The sequence below is a fragment of the Cyphomyrmex costatus genome, unplaced genomic scaffold (assembly GCF_001594065.2).
Source record: "Cyphomyrmex costatus isolate MS0001 unplaced genomic scaffold, Ccosl1.0 scaffold936, whole genome shotgun sequence".
Classification (NCBI taxonomy): Eukaryota; Metazoa; Arthropoda; class Insecta; order Hymenoptera; family Formicidae; genus Cyphomyrmex; species Cyphomyrmex costatus.
Window position 1 is genome coordinate 55270 of NW_017280524.1, and position 12230 is coordinate 67499.

At 39.5% G+C, this 12230-nt stretch overlaps 1 protein-coding gene across 1 annotated transcript in view; it reads left to right on the top strand.

The window, feature by feature from the left end:
• Window positions 1–12021, top strand: part of wfs1 (wolframin ER transmembrane glycoprotein wfs1) — a 58426-nt gene extending 46405 nt beyond the window's left edge. The window contains exons 5-6 of the mRNA XM_018550138.1: window positions 9910–11111; window positions 11230–12021. Coding sequence (XP_018405640.1) covers window positions 9910–11111; window positions 11230–12021 — 1994 coding nt within the window. The remainder of the gene's footprint in view (window positions 1–9909; window positions 11112–11229) is intronic.
• Window positions 12022–12230: the final 209 nt, after the last annotated feature.

The following is a 12230-nucleotide window of genomic DNA, read 5'->3' on the forward strand; positions in this document are numbered from 1 at the left end:
AATAATAATAATAATTTAATATTTTTATTTTTAATTAATTTTCGGCCTTTCTTCTTTTATTAAACAACATATTTTCATCATCACTACTACTACTACTTGTTTCTAATAATTTATCTATAATAAATAATATTCTTTCTTTTTTTCTTATTGAAAGAGCTTTCTATTTCAATCCAAATGGTTTAATTCTTCTTAAAAAAAATAAATAGTAAAACCCATGTAGTACTATCTTTATCCTCATATAATGACATATATCATTTCTTGTATAAAAGATCTGATATCAATAGCGCCAAGTTAAATTCTACTATCTTGAAAAACCTAAGAGGTACTATTCTTACACTTACTTAATTCTAATGTATCATTTGTATAAAAAGTCTGATATCAATAGTCGGCGCCATGTTAAATTCTAATAATATCTTTAAAAACCCATGTGGTACTATTCTTATTAAATTCTAATTAATTAAATAGTAAAATTCATGTAGTATTATCTTTATCTTCATATACAATGAAACCTAAGTACTATATGTCTTCATATTCTTATTGAAAGTTTTTCCTATTTCAATCCAAATGGTTTAAATCTTCTTTACAAAAATAAATAAATGAAAGATCTTCCTATTCCAACTCAAGCAGATTAATTCTTCTTAAAACAAATTATATCAAAATTAATTCAAACACATTTATTCCTCCAATAATAAGTTACCATGAAAAGTAACTGATATATTATTTAAGGTGCCAGTTCAAAGTGAACATATAAAAAGAGTGTATATTATCCAAATTTAATAATCAAAATGAACATACGTACATATACATACATATATAATAAATAAAGCATTACAATTTGCAGATTACAATTTTCTAGAAAATAACTGCGATATGCTATGCTTAGTGCACAAAATATAAAAGTTGTTATATTAGCCCGTACAATGAAAAATAATTGCTTGTAATTCGATATTTATTCTAACCTCACTTACGTGTTCGTCTATGCCATCGATATGACAGATTTCCTAATCTCAATCCTTCGTTATTGCGGAGACTCTTAATCCGACTTTAAAGATCGTCTTTAAAGTCGATCCGACTTAAAGATCGCAGCGATCGATATATAGATTTATAGATACCCGTCGCGACCACATTTATCTCTTGCGCCAAAAATTCCAGAATGTATTTCCTTACTTCGTAGCTGGCAACAATGACGACGACGACGACATTTCTTAAACAAACAAACACCTAGACACCCATTTCCTCGATAGCGAACACCTAGACACTCACTTCCTCGAAGGCGAACACTTAGACACTCACTTCCTCGAAGGCGAACATCTAGACACCTACTTCCTCGACGGCGAACACAAAGACACTCACTTCCTCGAAGGCGAACACCTAGACACTCACTTCCTCGACGTCGAACACGCAGACACCCACATCCTCGAAGGCGAACACCTAGACACTTACTTCCTCGAAATCAAACACGTAGACACTTATTTCCTCGACGACGAACATATATACAACATCTGGACACTTAATTCCTCGATAGTGAATACCTGGACACATAGTTTTGATACTACACCGAGCGTCGCAATCTTTAGCGACGTGAAAGTGGGGAGAGCTAGCTACGATCAACGCAATTTTAGAACTTTAATCCGGGCTATAATTATAGTATACATATATATGTATGCTTATATGTATACATATATATGTCTGCATGTACGTGTATACATATATGTTTGCAAGTACATGTATAAATATACAATTTTCTTGTGTGCGTGCGCGCGTGTGCGTAGCATTACATGTAATTGATTTCTTAATTGTTTTCTTCCAATCGGGGGGGCTTATCGCCTCCCCAAACCCCCTCACCAGGGGGCTTTGCCCCTGACAGCCCATTCACACAGTACGGTTTTTTGACCGTTTCGGTAATTTCACCGAATCGGTATTTTTGCCGTGCTCTACAGTGGCAATACATTTTATATGGACGCGTTCACACGGTACGGTTTCGACCGTATGCGGGAAAATTACCGAATCGGTCAAAAATGACATTTGGTCTTGTCACTGCAAATCGTATACGGGATTCGGTAAAATAATCGAATCGAATCAGTGGCGCGTTCGATTCGATCAGACGATACGATTTTTCTACCGATTCGGTTTTTCTGCCGTATAGAGCGCAGCACTCGAGTCAGCTGTTTGACGCAGTGTTCCGACGAACCATCCGACCGTTACGGACGCGTTTCGGTTCGGGTGCTCTTCATTGTATATTTTTGAAAGTGGTGCCGACTTTGACTGTGCATTGTATCACACAGATGCGTGTCCGCGGTTGAGCTCGTCTCGATAGTTCGTTATTTTGCACCTTTTGACGACCTGGGCTCTCATGACGCGCGTTATTGTGGCGTGACGACGCCATAGACGCAGGCGCCCGGGGACCGGTCGAGCAACGCCATTCTCGCGGTCATTGCATCACTCGTTTTGGTTTTACATTTATCTTTTGACGCATATAATTATCTTTTGGTACGACTGGCCACGTTTATCCGGTTTCACCGGAACCTGGGCCACCCAAATTTAGAAGAAGAAGAAGAAGCTGTTTGACGCAGTGCTCTCAGCTAGTCGTGCTTGTATACGTATTTCTTTACACCATGGAAGAAATAAATACGGAACTTTTGATAAGTTTAATAGAAGAAAGGCCTATATGGGATAAAACGTTGAATATTTATAAAGATAAAAATATAAAAGAATCTGCATGGAGGGAGATATGTGTAATATTAAAGGAAGATTTTGAGGAAAAAGAACAAAAAGAAAGACAAGAATTCGGTAAGTTTTTACTTATTTATTTAATTTCAAAATAATTGTAACAATTACAACTGTGTCCTATTGTCCTATAGCTTCATCTTGCCAAGGAACTGATCCAGTTTCTGACACGAAATAATTAGCAAATATTGTTCTAGTTGAATTAGCAGATAAACTTCCACGCGTCATTTGTGCATTTGATATATTATCAAAATAAATTACTTTTGGACGAATATTTTCAAGATTGAAACTATCTTTTTTTCTGATTAGATTATGTAATACTGTACACGCTTTTACTATCCAAATAGCTGTTTCCTCATCTACATCCAAAGGTCTGTGGAAAATTCTCCATTTGTTAGCAAATATACCGAAAACACACTCGACGTATCTTCTCTGGTTAAGCGGTAATTAAATATTCGTTTTTTCTTATCTAAATGTGTCCCTCCAAAAGGTCTCAATAAATTTTCATGTAAGGCAAAACCTTCGTCTCCGACAAGCACGAAAGGAACATTTGTTTCCAATTGTTCATTTAAAGGTTTAGGTTTAGGTATTTTCAAAGTGCCTTCCGTTAATGTTTTCCAAAATGTTGTTTTAAAAATTGAAGAATCACAATCTTTTCCAACATCATAAGATCCAACACTTATATATCTAAATTGATAATCCGAATCAACAACTGCTAATAATATATAATTGAGAAATAATCTTTTCCCCACACCACGCGTAAAGTGCGTACTGTAATCCCGCTGAGCAGAGAATAAAGTTGTATGAGTACGCCCTATTTTTACTTTATTCCCGGTATCAAGTGCATAGGTTCAAGCCATTCAAACCTGTCAATTGCGAGCATTTTCCTGCGATTTTGCAGGTTGCGGCTTACAAATTGAACCGCGCGAGAAACTCAAAACGTAAGAAAATTAAAAGCCGTACTATTAAGTATTGTTAAGAGCATTATTAATAACAGTACTATATAAAATTATTACTTGTACTATTTGTAATATTAAGTGACAATATTAAATTTATTATAAGATGGTCGTATGTATTTATTAAAAATAATTTACAAATGTTGTTGAAAATAACAGTTAAAATATCTTAATTTTCTACATCAAATTCTTCATTTCATTTAACAAAATCTTCATGCAACAAAATCTTCGTAAGCTTTTAAATACAAAGCTTTGGATTTCTGCGGCAACAGATTATTCATAATGAGTTCAGCTTCCTTTTCGAAATCACGAATACAAAGCTCGGGATCAAAGTTTTCCTCGTCGGACGAATTATCAGAAGTCATTTTCAGCGATTTGAAAAATAATTTATTAATTGAACTTTTACTACTTCGTAAATATCAGGTTATTTGTAATAACCTCGGTAACAGGATGAAGTGTGATTGGCTTTTGTCTGCGAAAAACTGCCTCGCAGTATTTTACATATACTATAACTTATAATCATAATCGTCAAATGTAACAAACATTACGTCATCACTATTTACGAGTTTGCGGAGGGGGTGGGTCGCCTTATGCCAGCACCCCACCCCATCTTGTATAATAATTATTATATATGAGCATAATTTCTTATAATAAAATTTTGTTAATTATATAAATCTATTTTTTAATTTGCATGTATGTAAAAATTTTGCTGAACGCACTTTCCGCCTGATGTGGGGAAAAATAGTATATGCAACACGGGAGTAAGTTGAGCAATGTCGAACTGTGTGAATGCCGCCCTCGCTTCGCTCGGGCGGCAACTTCACACAGTGCGTCCATTGCTCACTGTACTCCCTAGCGACATAATCTACTATTATAATTAAAATACATTGAGCCGCTGCCGGATGGTTTTTTAATTTTTATATGCTTGCCGTCAACTGCGCCAATGCAGTGAGGAAAATTGGCTCTTGTCTGAAACCCATCCGAAATTTGTTCCCATTCATTAGGTTGTATTTGGTAACTGCATAAATTCGCTGTACAAGTTATTCCATATACTTTGTATTACTTCTACTATAACATTACTAATTGTTGAGACACCCACTCGGTAGCAGTAATGAAGTTCTTTAAATGAGCATCCAGACGCTAAATATCTGAAACAAAGATGTAAACGTACATTTTTTAAATTCCAGGTAAACTTGTTTTTAAAAAATGGACACATCAGAGATTCATGGTCAAAATCTATTAAAAGACACAAAGAACAAAAACAATCTGGTTCTTTTGCCAAGTCTTCAAAACTTTATGTGTTTCATGAACAAATGTCGTTTTTAAACAAAATAATAGACACAACTGTTGCTCATGAAAGCACTGATAATAATAAAAACGAAGAAAATAAATCAGACGATACTAATTATAAGGCAAACAATCAAGATGAAATTGTTGAAGTTGCAGAAAGACGTACAAGTATTCCAGAATCTGTGAGCAAAAAGAGTATTGCTACTACACAAAGAAAAAGGAAGTGCGAAATAGAGAATGAATTAGATGCGAAAATGATAAAATTTTGTTGATCATCAAATAATGCCGAAAAATGAAAACCATAACGAGAACCGTCATCTATCATTTTTTAAAAGTCTTTTACCTTCCTTGTCATTATTTAATGATGATGAAACTTTAGAATTTCAATCCGGTATTTTAAATTTGTTACAAAATCTTAAAAGAAAGAAACAAATGATATTTAACGATCCGCCACATTATTCCAAAAACAAATAGATCATTACGAATACCAAAATCCTGCTTATTACAATCAACCGCAAATAAATACAGAGCCATTACCAATGATGAGTCCAAGGGCTGAACCTGTAAAATCGCCTGCAGCATTATCCACAATATCTACTACAAGCCAAGCATCTGATTGTTTTCTTATAGATCTGGATGTACAAAATTTCTAATTTTCTGTTTTTATATTAATAAATAATTATAACTAATAACAATAAATATGATAATATCAGCGCAACCCTCGCCCTGATGAAGTGAACGACATGGCATTAAAAATGAAGAAAGACACGGCGATAACCCGCAAACCTTCTGGCATAATCGAAGAAAATACCCGTGAAAGCCTCAAAAGTGTAAATATGATAATAATTTTTGTATGATAAGTAAGATTCTATCTTATTGTGTTGTATTTTATAAGTATTTTTCTATTCCTAAAAAATCCCTCTTTATTCTATGTAAAAAAGGTATATAGAGATTTAATTGTTGCCACTTTTCCGCGATGTCTAGCTCTCACAGCGCTTCTCTTGCACATCGTGACAATGCATATCTAGGATGTTTAGTATATTTAGTACAAAATTCAATTAAAAAACTTACCTTAAACATATCGCTAACTTTTCTTCAGGATTAATGCTTTTTCTCATAGTTGTATTTTGTCTTGTCAAAAAACTTTCCACTCTGCTTAACAAGTAATCAAAAGTAGGCATAGACATCCGAAAATAATTGAAAAGTTTTATCTCATCTCTCCTCAATTGACACATAAGTATCCGATTCAATCTCAAACGAGATCTCTTACTTACAATGGGATGTATCCAATATTTTCTATTAATTTTTTTATAACGACGGCAATAGTGCCAATAAGTTATAATAAATGTATTTACATCCATCTCGGGAGAAAGCTGATGGCGAAATGGATGAGCATACGGGAGAATGGATGTACGGTGAAATTACCGTATCGTCTGAACGCGACATCCGATTCGATTCGATTTACACCGATTCGGTGAAATTACCGAAACGGTCAAAAAACCGTACCGTGTGAACGAGCTATGAGACCCCCACAAGGGAACTTCGCTTCCTTGACCCTTGACCAGGGGTGCTCCGCCCCCCCCCCTGGAGCCCCCCGCGTAGTCCCACCCTGACTTTACCACGCACGTGTAATAAAAAATAATATGTGCGACACGTACGAGTTGGCTGTTGCAAGTCGTGCGGGTGACCATTCGTCGCAACAGCCAACTTCTCGCATTTGGTGCACAATGTACTATTTTGACTCAGTTCGGTGTACTCTTGTAACTACCTAACTTTCGATTTGCACGGCGTTAGCTCGTCGGAATATTTGTCCGAGGATTCGAAAGAGGTTCGATCGTTGGGAGAGTGTCAGGCAAGTAAAGTCTCAGACAGGTGCGTATAATAACCAAACAATTCACTTTATTTAAATTCGACGAAATGGCTTATATTCTGCCGGAACGAAATATAAGAAACGGCTTAGCGCCGAGACAATCGTCAGGTATAGCGGCGTGCGTGCGTGCGTGCGTGCGTGCGTGCGTGCGTGCGTGCGTGCGTGCGTGCGTGCGTGCGTGCGTGCGTGCGTGCGTGCGTGTGTGTGTGTGTGTGTGTGTGGGTGTGTGTGTGTGCGTGCGCGCGTGCGTGCGTGTGTTGTGTGTGTACGAAGCGCAGTCGGTGCGGTGTTTATTTGGCACTGCAGAGCGGGTGTGTGCGTGTGTGTGTGTGCGTGTATGTGAATCGCAATCGGCGCGGTGGATACTGCGAGCAGTGAGTGTAAGAGCGTGAGCCGCGGGTAGGAATGCGAGGGAGCAAGTGAGAGCGAGTGAGCGGTGTTGCTCGAGACGATATTATGACGGGTCGCAGCAAAAAACGGACGGCTCACTATGCTCCCTTTTTCTTCCTCGCGGTCTCGGCTAGTGAGGCTGATCAGCTGTGCCTGGCTTATATTTAGAACTGTCAATACGGCAGTCTGTAATTCGCGACGCGTGGTTGTTCGGGCGTTATCGCGGATTCGCGTAGATGCGCTAAAACGGGCGATGACCAGCGGTCGAGAACGCTCGGCAGAGGTGGAGAACTCTCCACCCCGGGCGACTGCTGGTCGATCGCAGTGCATGATGCAGTGGTTGTTGCACGTTGCACCGAGACGGCTGCCGAGAACGCTCGGCAGAGGCAGAGCACACTCTGCCCCTCGGTTCTTGCCGTTCGGTGCACTAGGATGCCTGACTAGAGACCTGTCGAGAACTCTCGACGGAGCTAGAGTACGCTCTGGCCCGTTTTCTCGGTGTCGTATAGGCTTTCTAGGATTTCGGGATTCGTTGTCTGGAGCAGGTCGGGACAGGAATCACCTCTTTTCTCGTAACGCGGCATTTTTATACGAACGAAAATGCCGCGTTCGTGGTTTTTCGCTTTCGCTCGCGTTTTCCCGTGCTTTGCGGTGTTCGGGTCTGAGTCCCAAGAAGTGGGAATCCGCGGCGATCGCTCTACTTCGGTCTCGATCGGCGGTGCTCGGTGTTACGCGGCCGTTACTGCCGCTTTGTACCTGCGAATTATGTTTGCTATTTTATCGGGCGCTATGCGCCCTCATCACTGCATCGCAATCAGCGATGCAGCGGCGTTCGGCTGGGTGATGTTAGCCAGAACGATGGGGGATGCATCGTTACACTCTACCTGTCCTTGATAGCTGATTTACTTGATTAATGACACCCATATTGCATCTTCGCTTTTCACTCTCAATTTTTACAACAAACAGTACGCTTGGTAGCCATTATGCAAGATCCGCTACCATTTTCTCTCAATCACTCACAAGGTTGGGCGTCAGGCACGAGAGATACTCTCAGGCACTCTTCGATACTCTGTTTTATCTCTTTAAAATTTTTTCTTTGAATCTCTAAAGTTATGTTAATTGTGACGACGATAACCGGTAAGCACAGCCACGGAATTAGTAGAGGGGATGGTTCGTGTGAGTGGGGAAAGGTCGGGGAACGAAAGAGATAAGACGTAATAATTATACCCGAATTAATAAGAAAAAGAATATAATCTACGTTTAATGTACATTACAGTTAATGTGGTTACAGCGGAATGCGATCATGAATACGACTTACATTTAGAGTGACTTACAGTAACCGGACCCCGGATGTCGCTGAGTATTCTACCCGCGATAACAAATCATTTCTTTGAATTTCGGTTCGAATCCCGACGAAAATTGAGAATTTAGACTCGACGACATTACCCGGTGGGTACGGAAGCGGTAGAGCGGACAATTACACGCAATGACAAGACATGAAACGCGATGACTTGGTGGCAACGAGAGGACGGCGAGCGCTACGCGAAAATATACAAAGATTCCGAAAACGATTCGGGTGAGCCACACATAGTGTTTCTCTTATTCGCGACTCGCGGTCGCCCTCTTTATAGGCGGTATCCGATGGGCAGGTTCTCATCTCGTGCGTTTCATCAGATTTCGCGACGCGAGGGATCGGCGGCCTTATAAATTTCTGACGCTTGTCTCACCGATGTTCTCTAACTCCTCCTAGTCCCTTCAATCCTCGGTAACTTCCTCCTTTCCGAATGCCCTCGATCCTGCGCTCTCTTACAGAGAGATCTGCCCTCGGGTCACCGCACAAGTAATTCCCGAAACTTCCGCAGGGGATACGCAGGCAGCGTGGCCCGTTATGGCCGGGCCTTATCGCACCGTGATTGGCCTGCCTTCGGTTCTTGCGACCCCGCGAATAGCGTGGGCCAGCAGCAGCCGCGCGATTACTCGCGATATAGCGCGGAATCCAAATATCCGAGTGATCCGTTTTCTTTCGCATTCCGGAGGTTCTCCAGCTGCAGATTCGGCGGCTCGCAGATAATACAGTCGTTTCTTCTTGGCCCAGCGGCTGCTGCTCTTGATAGTCGGCGTTCGACTCGCAATCTCGATATCTTTCCCTATAATATCAAAGCCGGTAGAAAAGACACAATCAACGGGTGAATTGTGAAAAATAATGAAGAAGTACGACCTGTGCGTTCCCCTGCTCCTGTAGTATCTTAGGCGGTACCCTGGTCTCCGTGTCTCTCTCGGAGGTCCTTCCTCGGTCGTTATTCTTCCTCTCCTCAACCATTCGGTGAGACTCAATTACATAGTTCGTCATGTGGCCACCTAGATCGCTAATAGAGAGAGAGAACTCGCAAAACTTAGAAAAATTAAAGATAAAATAACAAAAAGAACAAAGCGGCCGCGGCGTTCCGATAATGCGCTCGCACGCAATTACGCTTGTCCTTCCGAGCTGGGAGAGAACAGGATCCATATGTTTTAATTATCGAACCAGTGACGGACGAAGAATGTCACGTCACAATATATAGGTATCAAAATCTAGTCTTAATCGTATTTGACCCTTCTTTACTTATTTGAGATTTTCACATTTTTTGTCACTTTTTTTATTACGTTTTTAATGTAAGTTTTGCTATGCAATAACAGGTTGGACGAACCAAGGTGAAAAAATTACAGAGGCTGCTCTGGTATCTGCTGCTGCAAGCTATGCACGCGGAAAGCTTCCTATAGTGTCACGTGCTCTCTACATGGTGGATCCTTTCGAATTGGCATTGGATACGATACCTTTACTGCAGAGGCCATTTATTCATCCATTTACGTCGCTAAAACGTCTTTATAGTTGGTTGGTCGAGACTTTGGGTCACAGAGGAATGTCGATCAACAGAGTTATCTTTGCGTCAAATCTACATATTCTTCTGTTACTGTTACTATACTCCTTGTTCGGTACAGAAAGTCTAATACTTTTTATACCAGTGGCTCTCTATTATTTTTCGTTTGTAGTCATGGTAGTGGCCACCTTCCAAATGCTTCAACGGAAATGTGAATTTAACGATTTCCGCGTGTGGTCAGGCCTATTTCTTAGTTATTCAAGCGGAAATCTAAATCCTGAGGAGGCAGAATATCAATTCTGCCGCAACAATCTGAAACCGTACGGACATTTCTTTCTCGCGTTGCTACTGAACTTGATGATTTATCCTCTAATAGCCCACCAATGGACTCCACAATCTGAAATCACTATAATAGCAGTCATGCTCACTCTTATCACGCTCTGTAGTTTCATGTGGAAAGACTCTTCGCGGTTTCCCGATTTCCTAGCCCTCTTCAGCTTCGGCGTGCATGTACTTGCTAAGTATCCTTACGAGACGGACATGGTAGTGGCGCAAAGCTGGAGATTCTTGGACATTAGAGTACCAACATTCGCATCTTACGTTGTCGGCAACAGTATAGAGTTTTGTCTAAATTTCCGCGCTGTATTTTACCTCTTAATACCGGCTGTTTTCGCAAAAATGGCTGCGAGGGATGGTTGGCGCGGCACATATCGGATTTTGATACCCCATTGTGTTACTCTGAGTTGGTGGCAAATAGCCATATTTAGTTCTCAAGGTGCAACATGGTACGGCTTGATAAGAGGCGCTCTCGCATTAGTTGGTATGGTCCTATTTCTTCCAATTGCCGGTATTGCTTCCATCATTTTACCGATCGTAGCTGTTGCCAAATACTTCTCAGAAAATGATTTGGCCATGAGGATAGCGATTACTATTATACTCGGAGGAATGCCATTTTTTGCTTCCTGGTATCTAAGGAAAACCAGAACATCAAGATTTAATTGGATTATTACGCTTATGCAAGTATGTATATTGTCATTTCTTTACCTTCAATTTAGATATCCTTCATGTATTTGTAATGTATATATATGTCTTACTTATATAAATGTTATTTGTTAAAATTATATGAATGTTTCTGTAGATTGTTCTTGGCGTTGGCGCTGCGACATTTTTATCGTGGTCGATGATAGTAGAATATAATCAGGATTCCGATGAGATATATGACATTGCTTCTACCTTAACATGGGATCAGTATCAGAACTACTGTCATCAACCTGCGTGGGAAGAATTATCGTCGAAGGCTCAAGTTCAGGTGCAATGTGCTCAATTGGAAAGCATTCCCATCTCATGGGAAGGCTATGTGACAAATATTAGAGTAAAATCGATAAAGAACAATGTTGCAGTTGTATTAAACAAGTTGCCTAATAATATTAGAACAATACTTAGTTGTATGTATGGAGAACCGTATGAGGAAAATTGTAATTTGAGTGATGATACTCGCAGAAAAAACTGCAAGCACATCACGAGCATTCAAAAGAAAAGGAACAAATGTTATTTTCCGTCTTGGGATCAATATGAGTTTGAAATATTTGTCAAGATGAAAAGTGGCATATGGGGAAGTACCACAGAAATTCGTCTCGTTGCGGACCATTCTTTTACCAATTTTAGTCTGAATATATATCCCGGCGATAAGATTTGGTTTACAGGCGCGCTTCTGAATAATGGCTTAGAAACAGAATCTCTTCTTGGTGGTGCTGAACTGCACATCGATTTGGAAGAAGTAGGGTGTCTTGCATGTAACTCTCTTGATTCGAAAACGTCTTATAAACGTTATAGGTATCGTATAAGTTTAAGCTCTATTATCAGAGATCTTTGTCTTAGCGTAAAGGTTGTATTGAATTTTCTGTTAAATCCAATTGTGATGTTCAAGTAATGATATTCTATACTGAATTTTTAGATCTTAGCTTTTTAAAGCCAATGTAGTAAAATTTTTTCGACATCTAATTATTACAATTTGTTTATGATTTATATATTAAAGAAAAATTAAATTACTATTAGAATTACTAGATTCTGAATAAATAAAATCTGGAAATAAAAAACGCTGAATAAATAGTTAACATATTTAAAAATACAATTTCAAAC